A 19020-nucleotide genomic window follows, 5' to 3' on the forward strand; every position below is an offset into this window, starting at 1 on the left:
CGTTAATTATACTTTTTTGGGTGAACAGTGAAAAACATATTTTGTAGTCAATGGCCCATGGAAATATAGAACCAGAGGCTGAATTGATTCTGAAAGGAAAATCCAATTTCTTAAAAACTCTTCTGGGGTGAATTTATTTATGTTGAGCTCTTTGTCATGATTTTTTTTTTATTGTGGTGGAGAGCAAATTCACTTCCATTATTTGGGTACTTGCTTTCTTTGTTCTTCTGAAATTGCATTCATTTTCAGGACATAAAAAAAAGAGGGGTCTTCGAGCAGAAGATTAAAACAGGACATGCCAATTGAATTAATTTGTAGATCTGATTAAAAGAGGACATGCCAATTGAATTAATTTGTAGATATTTGTTATATTCTATCTGACCATATCAGCTAAAATCATATTTAAGTTACCACACTTTCAAAAAACAAGTGTTATTAAAAAAAAAAAAGGTACAGAGAGAAACCTCTAAAGCTTTAGTAGATGCTGGTGGTCTCAGGAGTTCCAAGGAGAACATGCCGGTGTTGAAGGCCAGATTATGGTGCTCCAGTCGATCACTGAGGACAGTGATGAGGAAGGCTGCTTTCGATAACGTGTTGGTGGCTACCTGTGTCTGACGGCCTGTCGACACTTTATTCTTCTTACCCTAAATAAACACAAAAGCAAACTTTATAATATACTTAATATACACAGAAGCACACACAACACTTATTCTAGACATAAATGTTAATACGTAGATACACAAACATTGATTCATTTGAAATCTATGTATTTTTTTCTGTTCCACTTCACAATTATGTGCTGCTTTGTGTTGGTCTAAAACAGTGTTTCCCAACCTTTACTAAGCCATGGAACAAACACCAAAATTACGTGGCACACCACAAAGCAAAATGAGTCACAAAAAGGGATACTTTCCATCTTCTAGTGCAGTGCTTCTCAATTATCTTCCGTTACGCCAACGATTCGCACCCCTCCACCACCACTCACTCTTCACCGCAACTATAAATAATAGCATTCCGGTTGCAAAACAAACCTATACCATAGAGTTAATACTCACCGCGGACAATGGACAAGGAGAGGGCCACTGCCAACCACTGGAGTGGATGTGTAAATACACTTTATTGTGGTATCGCGGAAAAAAATCATGTTCCCCAGGTTCACATGCGACCCCCTCGGCATCGCACCGCACCCCGATGGGGGCCCTCCCCACTATTTGAGAAGCACTGATGTAGTGGAAAAGCAATTAAATCTGTGCCTGTTAGTGAATGGCATTGGTATAGATTAATAAACAAAACATTTTTAATAGAACATTTTAAAAAATTAATCCTAACCAATGATAATGTATAATTTCCCACAGCACACCTGATAGAGATAAAGATGTCCTTTAATAGTCCCACAATGGGGAAATTTGCAGTGTTACAGCAGCAAAGATATAGATCACACAGAGGCGGCGGTGGAATGTAGCCGTTAATGCACGGGTGCTCTTTACGTCGATCAAAGGTACTACGGGTAGATCGCATGACATTAAAAAATAGATGTCAGCCTATCATTATCCGTCATGTGATAGATACAGGGCACCCAGTCAGATGACGCCTGATTTTTTTTTTTTTTTGGGACACAAAGGTCACCACGCAGGGCGGCACGATGGCCTCACAGTGAGAGACACATCGGGCGTGGGTTCAATCCTGGCTCCGGCCATCCTGTGTGGAGTTTGCATGTTCTCCCCGTGCCTGCGTGGGTTTCCTCCGGGTACTCCGGTTTCCTCCCACATTCCAAAAACATGCATGGCAGGCGGATTGGACACTCTAAATTGCCACTAGGTATGAGTGTGAGCGCGGATGGTTGTTCGCCTCTGTGTGCCCTGCAATTGGCTGGCAACCAGTTCAGGGTGTCCCCCGCCTACTGCCCGAAGGTAGCTGGGATAGACTCCAGCACCCCCTGCGACCCTAGTGAGGAGAAGCGGTACAGATGGATGGATGGAGGTCACCACGCATGCGCAAACTACGGCGCTAAGTGCAGCACAACTAACAAGCTAGCGAGTTGGTTATCTCCAATTTTAAGCCCTCGTTTTAGTCTCTTGAACTCAGGGGCGGTATAAACATGAGTGGGGGTGCTGGACCAAGTAAAACAAAAACGTATCAGTTTAATACGGAATGGGAGGAGGAGTTGTTTATCACAATGACATTTTCGAAGTGCATTTGCTAGTCGACCATTGCAATACTAAAGAAGGGAAATGTGGAGCAGCATTTTCGGACTGTTCATGGAAAATATGATACCGACTTTCCGCCGAAAAGCGAGCTGAAGAAGAGAAAGGTGAAGGAATTATTATAGTCATTTTCAGTCTACATACATTGTACAATATAAATTCTCTCTCTCTCTCTTGTCTCTCTCTCTCGCTCTCTCTCTCTCCCCCTCGCCCCCTCCCTCCCTTAGATCCCAGGCTGTTTCGTGTGCCTCCAATTTTTCACAACCAGGGCTGTTTCCCCCAAAAAATCTTATTGGCGTTATCGAACCATTTTTCTTTTTTAAATCACACAATAACCTATTGAAATACCAATGCTGCTGCCAGGCCAGAAGATGTTGCATTAGTGTTTATTTTTTGGCAAATAGGAATTGCCCAGGCTTGTGTAAGCTTTGCATAAAATTTCACAAACTTTCTGCTGCAATATGGTGAAGGCTTAAATATGTTTCAGAAACTGAATGCCCTTTATTGTCATTATAGTCAGTGTACTACTAGATTGTAGAGTTTAAAGTATTTTTTTAGATTTGTTCAGGCCTGGACTATCACCAAATGTGAGATTTCTTAAGAAGTAATTATTTCAGTCAAGTAACACCAGCTTTTGTAGACAAGACGACACCAACCACCAAGTAAATTCAAAATGGCAAGCTTCCTGCTAAGTTTAGCTTATGGCACATCCCCCTCCCCCACACGAGACGTTGGAGTAAACCAGTGCTTCTCAATTATTTCTTGTCACGTCCCCCCTTCCAAGAAGAAAACAATTCGGCCCCCCCACCAACATTTTTTTTTTTTACATTTCGTACTAAAGGAGAAGGAAAAAAAATAAATCAAAGTTATCGGATCGGTCTATACAGTTAGCCATTGATCTGGAACATCAATAAATATCTTGTAAAAGGGTTCTTTGTATATTAATGTTAGATTGTCAATAAGATATCCCTTAACAAAGCTAAATTGATTAAAAAAAAATATGATTTTGAGAACGACTATTGCGAGGATCTCGAAGCTCAGTACTGTTGTGCAAATATTGATGAGATGAAAAATAAACCAAACGAAAGCTGGATAGATAGGCTCCAGCACCCCCCGTGATCCTAGTGAGGAGAAGTGGTACAGATAATGGATGGACAATAGTCAGCTGGGTTTTGCACAAATTCGTTGTGGTCTAAATACTCACGCAGCATTTTGTTCCAATTTCTGCCGGATTGTTTTGGTCCATAAAGTGAATTTTGTAACTTGCACACCAATTTGTCTCCAGTGCTTGATTCAACCTCATTGCCTTCTGGCTGTTGTAAATTTCACTGTCAATTGGTGCGGTCAAGTACGCTGTTTTGACATCCATCTGATTTAAAAATAGGTTATCTTGAACTGCTTTTTGCATTAGCCCTCTAATGCTAGTCATGTTGGCAGTCAGTGAAAATGTCTCATCATAATCTACACCCATCTTTTGACTATATCCCATGGCAACATAACGTGCTTTGTAATTGTCACATCCTTCAGTATTGCTTTTAAGCGCAAACACCCATCTACCCCCCCACTGCTTTCTTACCCTTAGGTAAGTTAGCCAGAGTAAATGTGTTGTCTTTTAGCGACTGCTTTGCGTTGGATGAGGTTGCGGCTTCGCTGTATGTTACAGGTATGTTACACATTAATCTGGGAACAGTATTCAACATTAGGGAAAATCTGATCATCAAGTTCCTCACCACTTACCGTATTTCCGCGGCCATAAGGCGCACTTTAAAGTCCCAAATTTTCCCCAAAACAAATGAGGTGCCTTGTAATTCGACATGCCCATTGTAAGGACGGAGCAACTCTCTTGACCATTGATGATTACATCTCTCATTGGTCTAAGGTGCTGCTACTGACAGCGATCCCTTATTCGCATGAGTGCTGTGCGAGCGAGCATGCGCGAGCTAGCATGCGCGAGCTAGCATAAGCCTCATAGTGCAGTGCGCCCAGTCTAAGTATTAAATACAGAAATAGCACCCTCAACGGTTGCTGCGCCCTTTGATACAGCGCGTCTTTTGGACGTAAAAATACGGTTTTACGGCCTTTGGCTAGGGCCCACCTACATGGCCACACCCCTTCTTTCAGTGTTGACTCTTGCACCTTTTGTACAAAAGTAAATGGACTAGTTTCCTGCTCATTCCACGTTAGTGGCCTGGTTTCCTGCTCGTTCCTCGTCGATGGACTGGTGTCCCGCTGGTTCCTCATTGGTGGACTGGTTTCCCGCTCGTTCCTCGTTGGTGGACTGGTTTCCCGCTCGTTCCCAATGGACAGCCCTTTCAACGAGTTGCACCTGTTGCAGCTGCAAAGGTTGCAGCAGCAATAAATGGACCTCGGTTCTGCTGCTCAGGGCGGCTGGGACTTAACAGAAGCAGTTCGCCTCACTCGCGTGATTTGTAGCTCTCGCTTTTTGTGGACTTTGATTAATTGTGAGACACTTGCTATTATATATACCTATATATCTACATTCGTGACCTTGGTTAATACCTATCTATCTACATTCGTGACCTTGGTTAATACCTTTTTGCTAAAAGCTTTTGTTCCAAACCTACCTCTTTTCTTTTTACTAAGAATAAATTGTCAACTCTACTTCCAAACCATTTTACAACATGGTCTGTGTTACTTCCCTCCTTCTCTAGCAGAGCCGCTCGTAACAAACGGTACATATTCATACCAATATTTTGGTTTCTTTCTCTCTCTGGAAGGATATTATCGTTGTTGAATTTCACTAGTCTGTGTTTGGTCAGTCACTTCAGGTGCCATTTCTTTTTGTTCTGTTTCATTGTTTTGTGACTGGCTATTCACATCAGGTGTCATTTTGTGTTCATGACCCTGATTGACATTTGGGGTCACACTTATGGTCTGTACGTAATGGTTTGCCCTTGGTTTGTTCGGTAGCAGATCATCATCATCACCATCATTAGTGAATGTTTGTGTTTCCAGCTCTGTTACAGCTTTTGCTACGAACTTCACTAATCTGTGTTTTTGCACTTTTTCACTTGTCTGGACAAAACACCAAATAGGCAGGGCTATTTTTGTCATACCCAACAAATATTCCCTCCTCACACTTGTAATCTAGTTTCTTTCTGTTTCTGTTTCCTTCTGTATATTAGCAAAACATTTAAAACGAAACTTTTGCATCTTGGAGAGGTTCGGTCGTTTCCCCGTTAACATTTGATAGGCTGTCAGTTTTATTCTATTGTTGAAACATCTGTTTCTCACAATAGCTACTGTCTGGACTGTCCATAGCATCTTTGGTAGACCACTCTCAATTAGCATGCAACTCGGCATGTCAAATAATAAGCGCCAATTACACTGAGCGGTGCCATTTTGATGTGGCGAATATGGTGCTGATGTCTCATACTTGATGCTATTTTGAGCAAATGTTGGTAGTTTTTACTCCAAAACTCTGTTCTGGGATCAGATCTGATGCATTTGACCTTGCCGTATGGTGTTGTATCTGCCAGGAATTTCTCAGTCGCTTGCACTGTGTCACTCTTGTGTTTCATGAAATGCACAAATACTGCACCGGAATAATCGTCAGTAAATTATATTGCAAAGCGATGTCTGTCAATTGACTCAGGATCAATATATATCTGTGTGGATCATGTCGAGTGCATTTTTAGCTCTCGCATCAGGTTCTCTATTTCTAGTTTGAATAAACTTTCCCTGAGTGCAGACATCACATTGTAATGTTGCTTTGGTAATTTACCATTAATCGCCATGCCATCAACAACTACTTGCAACCTTTGAATATCATCATAATTGCAGTGACCCATGATCTGATGCCATGTGTGCATATTACAACACCTTTTGCATTGGTCATCATTGTATCCATTCACTGTTGTGTTTGTGAACGTGAAATAGTGTCCAATCCTTGTGTTGTAGAACATCACAAAGAATACGGGGGGTTGGGACTCCCCAATATTAAATTGTACTATTGGGCCGCCCAATTAAAAGCAATGGCGGCCTGGATCATACGGGATCCGGATGCACACTGGGTTGCGTTGGAGGAGCACTCATTGCCGGGTCCATCCGTCTCAACTGTTCCCTTTCTGGGTCTGCAGGCCCAGAAAGAAAGAAATATTGTAAATGTATGGGTAAGGAATACATTGAATGTCTGGAAAAAAGTGCAAAAACAATTAAAGGGAAGTGTGGCTCTTTCTCGATCCATGTCCATAAGTGGAAATATTGAGTTCTTCCCATCTCTGACAGACAAAGTTTTGTTAGATGGGCTGAAAATAGCCTGAGCACTTTGAATCAATTCTTGGAAGGAAATATTATGTAAAGCTTTGCCCAAATAAGTAGCAAATTTAATTTATACTCAAGCGATCATTCAGGTTACCTGCAAATAAGAGATTATTTAACAAAACATAGTGATTGGAATCACATCCGAACTGACCCAATGCAAATAGAAAAGCATTTCATTCGGATAATTGAGAATGGAATTGTAATGAAGAAACAAGTGTCTTTAATCTATAAAGAATTACTAAAGGCTATGTCATATAACACAACAAAAAGAGACAATGGGAACTGGAACTGAATGTGACACTGGATGATGATACCTGGGGAGATATTTGCTCTGGTTCTCATAGAGGAGTGGGGAGTCAACAGTGGAAGGAGTTCGACTGGAAAACTAAGATATGATTTTTTAGGACCCCTTTAAAATGTTCTCTGTTTAAATGTGGGGTTGGTAACAAATGCTGGAGGAATTGTAGTTCAGTGGGTGATCAGACCCACATTTTCTGGGACTGCCCCATCATACAACCTTTTTGGATTGACGTTAAAGAAATATTAGAAAATCTCCTTGAGGTGACTCTTCCCTTGGATCTTTTGATGTACCTGCTGGATGTATTTTCAGTCAATTTTTCCCAGGATCAAAAATATATACTTGATCTCCTTTTAATGACTGCGAGAAAAATGGTAACACTCAACTGGTTAATACCCACAGTTGCACAATGGATACAAAAAATTAAACAAATGTATTCAACGGAACAATTGACAGCACAACTGCAGTTGAGGACTTCTGCTTTTCAAAGAAGATGGAGACCAATCTTTGTCAGGGTCGGATCGCCGGTGGGCGAGGAGGAGGTGGACCCAGAATGCGAGGAAGCAGGGGAAAGGGTAAACTAAAGGGAATTTATTAAATTAATCAAACGAGGACAAACGACGTGGCGTGGACAAACAAACGTGGCAGGGTGCAAAATGACAAAGACAAACTAAACGTGACTAAACAGAACAAAAATGACAAGTAACGAGGACCGTGACAAACACTGGGGATCGTGGGCATGAGCATGGGCATGAGCGAGGGCGAGGGCGAGGGCGAGGATGAGAGCGAGAATGAGAGTGGCCGTGATAGTCCGTAAAGGGAGTAATGTTCCGACGCCGAGCTGTCGGGATGAGGTGTTCAAATAGTCCAGTCATTAAGTGAGCAGATGGGGATCAGGTGTGTGACGGTAACGGGGAACAGGTGCGTGGCTGGTGAGGAACGAGTGCTGAGGGGAAACGCCCCACTCAGCTGACAAAACAAACACACATGGCATGGGAAAAGGAACGTGACAAAAACAATAACAAAAACACCTGACATGACCGACACGGGTCATGACAATCTTAGACTTTGTTCAATAGATATGTATGTTTTTTTCTTCGTTTTTTCCTCTCCTTCCTTGTACTGTAATTGTGTGATATGTGATAATTGTTTGTCAAGGCCCAATCTCAGGACAATAACTGTTATGATGTTGTCAGTTTTGACAATAAAAGTTCAAAAAAATAAAATTCCGAAAACTTTTTTTTTGCGTTTTCATTGACAAACTAGTCTAAATATTTTTGAGTTTTCATTGACAAAAACTAGACGAAAACTATCACGAATAGGAATGACTAAATGTGACAAAAACTAATAAGCATTTTCATCCAAATGACTAAAACTGAGACTACCGTATTTTTCCGACTATAAGCCGCAACTTTTTTCCTAGATTTTGAACCATGCGCCTAATACAACGGTGCAGCTTTTCCGTGGATTTTTTTCACCGTTAGGGGCGCTCTATAGTACAGAAAATACGCTAAATAAATCACAATGTTTTTTCTCTTAGATCTGATCTGTTTTAAATAGCAAAGTTGTTGCCATGTTAAAAGGCACTGTTTTTACAATCTGTTTATGTACCTTTTTGTGTATTTACAGTCCAAAATCGTTCTGTACATGCAGCAAACAACTATTTTTTTTTTCCAACATAGAAAACTGAGGATTTATAATCTGGTGCGGCTTGTACATATTTTATGGGGTACTATTTCCCCAAGAAAGAGTTGTCGGGGCTCATATACATGTGAGCCTTATCGTCTTGAAAATACCGTAAATCTAAAATGCCTGCGAAACACAACACTGATTTCAACCTCCATTACCTTTAGCAAAGTAACGTGTCTAGTAGAGGGATATATATAGGAGAATGGCCTTGTAGACAGCGAGATTTTTTTCCAACTGCACTCATTCGGGTGCAGGTCCTCGTGAGGATAAGAAAAAGCCACCCAGATATCTGACTTGTACTATTTTCCTGAACTCCAGAGAATTTAAGAAATTATCGGAACAAAATTTGGATCAGTTGCAAAGTCTTTATTCAACATCTTCTTCCTTTAACATAAAAACGAACACCCATTGAGTAAATTTTTTTAATTAAAATTTTATTACCTAGTAATTAGCATTTATTTAGTAACTAATTCCAACAAGGGAGACACCTTTTTTTTTGTTTTGTTTCCAGTTTTAATTTCAAGTTATGATGTCTATATTTTAAACCTATCTTTGTACTCGTAAAATAGTTTTAATCGTAGTTTTAGATTTTCTTTGTCGTGTTGGCCTATTTGTCCCTCTGATGACTTACATCAAGGGTGCAGTCGATCGCAAAGGTAGTGTGGGTAGATCGCATGACATTAAAAAATAGACGTCACCCTATCATTATCCGTCATGTGATTGCTACAGGGCACCCAGTCAGATGACACCTGATTTTTTTTTTTGTGACACATAGGTCACCACGCATGCGCAAACAACGGTGCTAAGTGCAGCACAACTAACAAGCTAGCGAGTTGGTTACCTCCAATTTTAAGCCCTCGTTTTACTCTCTTGAACTCAAGGGGGGTATAAACATGAGTGGGGGTGCTGAACCAAGTAAGAAGACAAAAACGTATCACTTTAATATGGAATGGGAGGAGGAGTTGTTTTTCACAATGACATTTTCGAAGTGCGTTTGACTCATCTGCCAGTCTACCATCGCAATACCAAAGAAGGGAAATGTGGAGTGGGATTTTCGGACTGTTCATGGAAAATGATACTGACTTTACGCCGAAAAGCGAGCTGAGGAAGAGAAAGGTGAAGGAATTAAAAAGCCAGTTGTCAGGACAGCAGTCATTTTTAAGACAACTTACTTGAAAAGCGAAAGCCGCCACTGAGATTGGCTACATCTACATACATTGTACAAAAAAATCCTCTCTCTCTCTCACACTCTCGCTCTCTCTCTCTCTCTCTCTCTATATATATATATATATATATATATATATATATATATATAAATATACATATAAATATACATATATATATATATATACATACATATGTATATATATATATATATATATACATATATATATATATATATATATATATATATAAATTTGTATATATATAATATATAAAAAATATATATAAAAATTTGCATTTTTATAGTAGGTAGATCATTTTGCCTTGGTCATTTTATAAGTAGCTCGCATGCTGAAAAAGTGTGAGCACCCCTGACTTACATACACATTATAAAATCAAGTTTTGTGGATATTTGTCTTAATTGGGTGTGGGAAGACTGGGTGAAATTTGAATTAGGTTCATGTCATGGGTTCCCTAGACCAGGAACATAACATAATTTGGGTGCTTCTTTGAAGTTTGGTTAAGTAGTTCATTCGTCTTTTTTTTTCTTTGCGTATCACAACGATGTTTGTGTAGCTGTTTTTTCTTAAATCTTCATCTGTGGGAAAATGGACATTTATTTAGACACTTTATTACTAATCCATTGTTCAATTTCAATTCCAATTCAGTTCCAACTAACTTCCTGACTCAAAATAAAAGCAATGCAAAAAATCCAGCAGAGTCGGGTTCTTTCTTTTCAAGTGTGGGGAAATTACATATACCGTATTTTCACGACAACAGGGCACACTGAGTTAAAGGGCACAGTCTCAGTTGCGTGTGGTATTTCTGTATTTTCACACAACAGCTTTTGTGACAACACAGCCACCCATTGGTTAGACACACTGATATTAAAACTCATTCACTACCAGCTGAGTAAAAAAAAAAAAGGTTTCTTTGACATATTTAGTTGTTAGTGGCAGTAAATGAGTTAACAGGGTGAGATTATCAATGTCAGCGTTTTTTTTTTTTTTTGCAGAGTCTGTTGTCTAAACCTGCAATGTTTCTTGCTTGCAATAACATGAATGATAAGACAGACTACGACATCGTGGACAGCAGCCCTTTTGTCCAGCTTTCTCCCGCACGTACATACTGGTCTGTTCTGACTGTCTCAAACCATCACCAACAATAATGTTCACAGAATTTATTTGTCACAGTCAATTCTGCGTCACATTGTTGGCTCAGACTATAACAGGAGGGGTTCCTACCATGCACTGTGAAATGCTCCAAGGTTGTCAGGCGTGTTGCTCAAGAGAATTGCACGTGAACAGAGCTATGGACCTTAGTCTATATACAAGGCGCCTTGTCTGTTTTGGAGAATATTTGGAACTTCAATGTGCTCCTTATGGTCGTGAAAATAAGGTGTTAATGCTTGAGCAGTATAATGGGTCTTGTCTCAGAGCACACGCTTTATTTGACCACGCCCTTGTCAGGATTCTGCCACTCTCTTCCCACTATCGTCTCTGTCTACTGCATGCACGCATACATGTATGCATGCATTGACACACATGAACACATACACACTTGCAGATTAATATAGAAACAGCTCTCACTACTAAACATAAAATATTGGAAAATTAAATTCTTTCAATGCTAATCAAACAAAAACGAGAGTGGAATGCATGTAATAATAAAAAAAAATAATTCTGAGACATGAAAGGACACGAAAATGTACTGAGGCTCGAATTTTCGCAAGAAGACATAGTTGGGACTAAACACTAGAACAACAACATGAAAATCTTTCAAGGTGATCTGAAACTTACTGACGATACCTTTGTCTGTGGTTGTTCCACGTTTAGGTTTGGAGGGTTCGCCAAAAGCTCCTTTGCTAAATCCACGGCCAGTCGACATGCTTCATCACTGTATCCATGAACATGTAGCGATTCAGCACATGCAAACAGCACCTATTCAAACAACAGTAGACTTAGAGACTTACACTTCACTTTCTTGATCCCTTGGGATGACTCCCTCTGGGAAATTAAAGCTATTGGGTCATTCTATTCAAAGAGTACCATATCCAGTGGTAAAATGACATACAAGTGATCACTGATCCGCCGATCAATGTGCACCTAATACATTACTACATCGACTGGAGGGTATGTGGGGTAGAGGTCGCTGTACTATCATAGCTACTATCTAAGAGTGGATTTAGGCGTCATCACACTTCAACCAAGAGGGAACCACATAGCCAACAGACGAAATATTTTTAGGATCCCTCTTGGTCATGCTTTAAATCATGCTAAAATCATATGGAAAACACTTATTTATTTATTTGTTTTTTATTTTAGCCAAATGGGGACTTGAAGTTGTGTTTAATGTTTAAATCCAAGTGAGGCTCTCCATTCTGTAGGCTGGGATTGCAATGAACCATGAACACGCGTCATTTTGAACACATTAACTGGAGGTGTGAACAACTGGCACTTAAGGCAGTCTTTCACACTGCAGAGTTGAACAGGTTACTGGGTGCAGTACATGTCCCGTTTAACCAATTTTGTTTTTAAAACCGTTTTAAAAAAGCAAACACTTTTCACACAATACATTACATGGCTTAGTCGACATTTTTTTGGGCCCATACACATGACAGGGGCTACCCTACTGTAAAAATGTTTTTTGTTTTTTTTTTGTTTTTTTGATGGACATTACAAGGGAAAAAAAGTACTGTTTAAAGCTCCCGGATAGATAGCATAGAGCAACAATCTCACTCCACCATGGATGTAAAGTAAAACAAACAAAATGATGTATAATTACAATCCTCCTATAATGTTGGTCAAAAGCCAATTGAAAGAAAGGTACTTTTATTGTATGGAATAACTGAGGTTCCCTGTTGGCTAATAAATAGTGACTGGCGTTGTCTGTAAGATACCATAAAACCACATTCACACTGCGGAATCAAAGAACGAAAAAATACAAATCTAAATGAACAACTGTCTGAAGACTATCAATGGTTATATATGTTTTGCTATGTGTTTTTATGTAAATTACAGGAAAAAAAGGTACTTTTACATATGAAATCATATACATTCCTTACCTTCAACACTGGCTAAAAGTGGACTCCCATTTCTGGTTATTTTTCAAATAAAAGAATAAGAACTGAGCTTCCTTTTAAGGTCAAAAACTAAATATTATAGGTATTGTATTGATAATTATTTTTTATTGTGGAACTTTCCAAGAGGGGACATCAAGGCTTGAGTGATGTCTACCTAGTATCTACTAAGAGACCTTCAGTACCTGCAGTGGATACACATAGTATGAACCTGTCGCGGGTTCCTTTTCGACCTCCTCCAAAACAAATGGCGTAGCCAGAATATGTGCAACAGTGGTGTTTATTGTGCAGCCCTTCCAAAGTGCAACACAGTGAAAAGTCCCCAAAAAGTCCAAAAACCCAGAAAAAAATGAAAATATAGTAATTTACAAAAATAAGGGGGTCTATCTATATATTTACAAAACCACTGAATGGAGTTCAACCACAACTACCATGTCAGCTACGTTGCAAAATGCGTTACTATCTCGCTCTCCAGCACTACCTTCACTGCAGCACCTCTCTTCTTCTCTCTCATCTTTCACAAACAACTCCCTCTATATATGATTCGCCCCTCCCCTTGAGCATCATCTGACATAATTGTCGCGCGAAACAAACATATTTAAGAAACGCGGAAGCTCCCCCTCTGTTTGGTCTTCCTCTATGTCGTGTCTGTTGTCTGCCGCGTCTCGTGACTGGTGAGTGTTAACCTGAACGTGCGCATGTGTGTGTATCCATGTATGCTTCCATTCATAATAAAACTACCAAGTGTGCACCCTCGGTCGCTCTATTAAAACTGTGACTGACGTGGTATTGATGTGGTGCCAGGTGGGGCCGTATGTATTAAACGGGATGGAATTGAATGCATCAGTATGGGAATGTGCGGTGCACGCGTGTGTGCAATTGCGTCCCCGGGACCATGCTGTACCATCCTTATTGACGGAGCTGCTCCGTCACAGAACCTTTCCAAAGCAATCCTCTACCTTTTAATACAAATACAAATACAACTTTATTTATGTAGCGCATTTCATAACAACTGGGGCTGTAACAAAGCACTTTACAGATGGTGTAATATAAGTTAGCAGAAAATTAGAACACAAAGTAAAACACAAACACATATACAATAGATACCAGAAGAACAGCAAAACAGTGACAGTCTCATGTTGAGTCGAAAGCTAAAGAATACGAATGTGTCTTCAAATGGGTTTTAAAAGTGGAGAGAGAGGGGGCTTGCCGAACATTTAATGGGAGGTCATTCCATAGTGAAGGACCGGCAACAGAAAAGGCACGATCCCCCCTGAGGCTGCGCTTAGTCCACAGACCTCAGGCAGCGGGCAGATGCATAGGGGTGGAGGAGTTAAGAGAGGCACGCTGGGGCTCCGCCATTTAAAGTATTGAAGATGAACAGAAATATCTTAAAGCAAAATCTAAAGTGCACTGTGAGCCAAGATCCAGTTAAAAGGCAAGCAGCAGCTTTCTGGACCAGTTGGAGGTGCTTGAGGGAGGACTGGCTGACTCCAAAGTGAAGTGTATTACAGTAATCTAGCCTAGATATAACAAAGGCATGGATTACTGTTTCTAAGTGCTGCAGGGAAAGAAAGGGCTTCACTTTAGGTAACTGCCTAAGTTGAAAGAAACTGGATTGCACAACAGCACTGATTTGCAAATCTAATTTAAAATCACTGTCCAGTTTAAAACCTAAGTATGAGGCTTTAGATAAGAGGTCAACAGGGTTGAGAGTAGAAGGGCCACTGGGACCAAACACTGTAACTTCTGTCTGCTTTTCATTGAAATTTAGAAAATTAAGTGACATCCAGATTTTGATTTTGTCTCAGATGGACAAAAGTGGGCTCGAGGAGAAAGCGTCTTTTTTGCTCAGCGGGACATAGATCTGACTGTCATCTGCATAGCATTGGAAGGAAATTCCATGTTTTCGTGGAATGGAACCTAGGGGCAGCAAGTACAATGAAGACAGCAAGGGCCCCAAAACAGAACCTTTTGGAACACCATCCGACAAAGGGGCAGAGCAGGACTCAGTGCAACCTAAGTGAACACAAAAGGTCATGCAACTCAAATAGGATCCAAGCCATTCTAGAGCGCTACCACTAATGCTGTAAACTTCTAAAAGAAAAATAACTTACATAACTGCAATCAAACCAACATTTAAAGATTTACAGATACGAACCCAAAGGCAATTACAATTAAAAGAGCATATTTGGCCAACATTCAGACATTTTTGACAGACATCCAGTACAAAAAACTACTTTTAACCAGTTTAAACATATCGATCCGGACTTCCGGTCGGGCAAGCGAAGAGATGACGGGGGTAGCAGAACAAGCAGCAGACTACTTGATGAAAATATACCCACTACAACTCAAATACATATAAAACTTTGACTACACATGATAGTGGGTACTTCAGCCCTTGGGATCCTCTTGAGGGTACTTGAGTACATTTACTATGCTTTCCCAACAGGCTTTTAACGACGGATGCTGCAGGAGTTCTGCCTATAAAGACTGCATAGGGTTTTCTCTCGCTCCTTTTTTGCCTTGTCCTCCTCCAGGTACCCCAGGTTCCGGAGCCCTCAGTATGGTTATTTTGCTTTAACCTTATATTTGAGTTTACACTTCAACACTTGCAACAACACTTGGAGACTCATACACACAATACTGACTTCACGGATGACCTAGTTACATCCTGTATATAATTAGTTGGTACTTGTTAATTTGATTTAATTTGGATTAATAAAATATATCTTTTTAAATGCAACTCTTGGTGTGTTCCTGTGAAGAATATTATAGGAACGATTATGTTAACAAATTTAATATCACATGTTGTAGGTTCTGTTGCTAATCTTGGTTCACACATTAACTAACAATTCTGAGAACAGAACACAGCCACCTGCACCCAGGTCAGGGCAACCGAACAAGCTCCACTCTAAATAAACATGAAAGGGGGGCGGATGTGGGCAGGATAAATAACAGCTGTGACCAGAATACACATACCCTAGAGAATAAATGTACCTTTGATACTGTTGTGTAAACCTGTATCGATTTCTATATTGATAGTAATATTGTGATGTAACCTATGATTCTCAATAAAAGGCCCGGAGAGTGTAGAAAGCTTGAGAGATCCGACCTGATCACTGAGGTTTCATCTCTCCTGGCCAGACGCTTGCCACTTGGTGTCCGTGTCTTTTGTCTCTAAATTTCCTACTTGTCATGGCGTGGGTCACTCCACCACATTTGGTGTGATTCCCCCATGACATTTTAAATTGGTCCTTCGAGAGCCGGATGTGGTGGCTGGGTCGAGCGGAAGGAGCAATGGCGGCTGGAGGAAGACTATGCACAGCAAATAGGATATTTAAAACTCTCATCTTGAGGCCAGTCTCGCTGGAACATCCCGACGCGCGGCCCGGTCACCATCCGACTGAACCAGAAAGGACAACACGGACTGCCAGGGGTAAGATGAATTTTATGAAGTATTTTGGTACCATGACACCTAGACGGTTTTCAGTATGAGACTTAACTGCTTAACTGTTGTTTGATCAAGAGGACAATACTGCAGATAACGTAACTTCTGTATGTGGGAAATCAGTGGTTTTAACGGTGTGGTCTGGATAACGTGCCTTCCGGACGGTTCGGATAACGTGCCTTCCGAACAAATGAAGCAGTGAATTGAGCAGGCCTGTGACGGATGTTCTAACAATTGACTGATTGTGTGAAGACCATACTAATGTGGTAGTGTGTTATTTGAGAGTATTTGAAGGAGATCTAAAACGGTTCACGTTCTGTGAAATTTAAACACCAAGCCGATGTTCGCCTGCGACTCTAGGTCAAAACGTAGAAGCTTGACATCAGGGAAAGTGAACGGGCACCTAGCATTTCTCCAGACAATCTCTCATTTTTTGGGTGACTACTAACAAACAGACGATGAGTAAAGCGGGCAGTAAAAGGGGAGCCAGACTTAGTAGGTCGAAATCACCCGATATAATAAAACAGATGTAACATAAGTTCCCTGGAAGTACAAAGTATTTAGGAAAATGGAAAGAACGCTATCAATTTGATCCAGATTTAGCTTGGGTAAAGGAAACGGGAGAATTGTGAAGAAATCTCTCTATTCATGATCGACAAAAACAGCGTACTCGCGATACACCAAGGAAGCAATTGCGACAGGCCAGAGTTTGGCATGAAGAGATACGGCAAAGGGAGGGGGTGAGTCAGAGTGGAATAAATATAGCTCGTGCTAAGGATGATGAGACGCAAGGAAGGGGACATAAGCAGGTAATAAAAAAAAGAAGGGAACAATTACTAGTTGTGTCCAACATAGGACAACAAGAATTAAATGCAATACAGAATTCACAAGAAGCAGGGAAAGCACTAATAAAAAAGGAGAAACAACCGTTGCAAGACGATAATGTATCATTTACACCCAGCACTACACGGCTATATCCAACAATACCGCCACCAAAATATGATCTAGGAGGGCCTTCAAATTCTACATCACGTAACACAGGGTCGCACGGAATGACACGTAGGGGTCAAGGGCCCGAGCTGTCATGGAATAAGGAAATGGGTGGGACACCAGTCCTTATAGAAAATCTCGAGATAAGTAATCCTACCGAGACCTTCCCGCTCATTCAAGTTGCAAATCCAAGGGCAGTGGAGGATGGCCAACCGCGTTATGGATTGGTTCATAGGCCGTGGACAAAAGAACAAACGATTAGGGTCCTCGAGCATATTCCAAAACCTACTGATGAGGGGGTGTATTCAGGGAATAATTGACTTGCAGCAAAGTTATCATCTAAATGGTCCTGAGATGCAACAAGCACTCATGCAAATTACAAGATTAAAATGGCATCAGTGCAAAGGACAATGGGGCCCATATACAGGGAGGGATAATGATCTCACTATGCCTGTAGATGAGGTTATTTATAGTTTGAGTCATCCTAATTCTATTTTTGCAAACATGTGTCGTGTATTCGTGAGACATCCAAACTATGCTAAAATTAATCAAACTACACAGTCAATGGAGGAAACAGTACAAGAATATAGAGCTAAGATGTATCCAGTATTCAAAACAAATAGTGGTATCAGTGAGGATGGGCACCCTAACGGTCAATCAGCAATTCAAACAAGCAATTCTATTTGGCCTGAAGCCACAAATACGGTCATGGATAGAACAAAATATGGTAACACTGCCTACGGCCTCAATTGATGAATCTATGGACAACGCGATATATTTGGAAAAAGTAATGAAAGACAAAATAAAGAAAAAGGCACACGAAATTCAGCTGCGAGAAGGGGCGGAAACGTACATAATGCGTACAGATTGGAAAAGACAGGGTCCACAGGTACGCAGTGACTGGAGCGGACGGTTAGGGGAGCACGAGAAAGTCAGAGAAACAGAGGAAGGAGGGGGGTCAGGGATCATGATAGCGAAGAGAGGCGAGAGGAGGCAAGGAGGAAAGGACTTTGCTTTGTTTGTTATAAGCAGGGGCATTTCGCCAGAGAATGTAGGGAGAGAGATGACAGGCAGGCATGACTAGGCACAGAGCAGGTAGATGAAGGAAATGGGGAAAGTTGTATGTTAGATGATTGGTGTAGTCAGGATCGAATAGAGGTTCAGTTGGCTGGAGAAAATATACGCTCAAAAGTAAGACCGGAAACATTGGTATATGTAAATAACAAGCCTATGAAGTGTCTCGCAGATTCAGGTGCGGAAAGATCTGTCATTAGGGACACAGCCAATGTCCCAAAATCAAAGAGTGTGGTAGTAATGACAGAAGCGAGTGGAGAGGAAACGAAAGTTCCCCTGAGTGAAGTGGTCAAATTGGAATGGGGCCAGAATAGGGAGGTAGCTTCCACTAGTCAGATTTTGATGATGGCAAAATGCTCACATAATCTGTTAGGACGAACAGATATGCTTCAAATAGAACTAGCCATTGTTCCCACAAATAGAGGGGTATTCAAAGTCATACACTGCCCCCTAGACTGTGTTCCTGTAATGGTCACAGAGGCTGAGGATGTGCCATATTATTGGTGGAGTTTAGAGTTTCCCTTGGCGGATGTAACTCAAACTGCAGAACACATTGGCAAAGAAATATCTCATAGCGGAACATGACACAATGTTGGTTGAAAGATTGCAAATGACCGTAAGGTACAATAAGACCCCAGGACCTGATGAGTCCTAAACTGAAGCTCTGTTCCGGTCTGGTCCGAGCATAGTACAAGTGATATACTTTGTCTTCAAGGGGCCCACTTCATTCTGTACGGTGGACCCGCTGGGATGCATTCTAGATTTAATGCCAAACCCGGAGACTAGA

At 40.8% G+C, this 19020-nt stretch overlaps 1 protein-coding gene across 8 annotated transcripts in view; it reads right to left on the reverse strand.

The window, feature by feature from the left end:
* LOC148331454 (zinc finger SWIM domain-containing protein 8-like) overlaps nucleotides 1-19020 on the reverse strand; it is a 259367-nt gene that overhangs the window by 48219 nt on the left and 192128 nt on the right. For 4 of the 8 annotated variants that reach the window (XM_088304029.1, XM_088304027.1, XM_088304035.1 and 1 more), the window contains 2 exons: nucleotides 11439-11579; nucleotides 465-644 (listed from right to left, as the gene is read on the reverse strand). In XM_088304029.1, coding sequence (XP_088160155.1) covers nucleotides 465-644; nucleotides 11439-11579 — 321 coding nt within the window. The remainder of the gene's footprint in view (nucleotides 1-464; nucleotides 645-11438; nucleotides 11580-19020) is intronic. The other 4 variants (XM_088304032.1, XM_088304031.1, XM_088304028.1 and 1 more) reach the window with 3 other exon arrangements.

The sequence above is a fragment of the Idiotropiscis lumnitzeri genome, chromosome 9 (genome assembly GCF_059441095.1).
Source record: "Idiotropiscis lumnitzeri isolate Australia: NSW breed Sydney's pygmy pipehorse chromosome 9, RoL_Ilum_1.0, whole genome shotgun sequence".
Classification (NCBI taxonomy): domain Eukaryota; kingdom Metazoa; phylum Chordata; class Actinopteri; order Syngnathiformes; family Syngnathidae; genus Idiotropiscis; species Idiotropiscis lumnitzeri.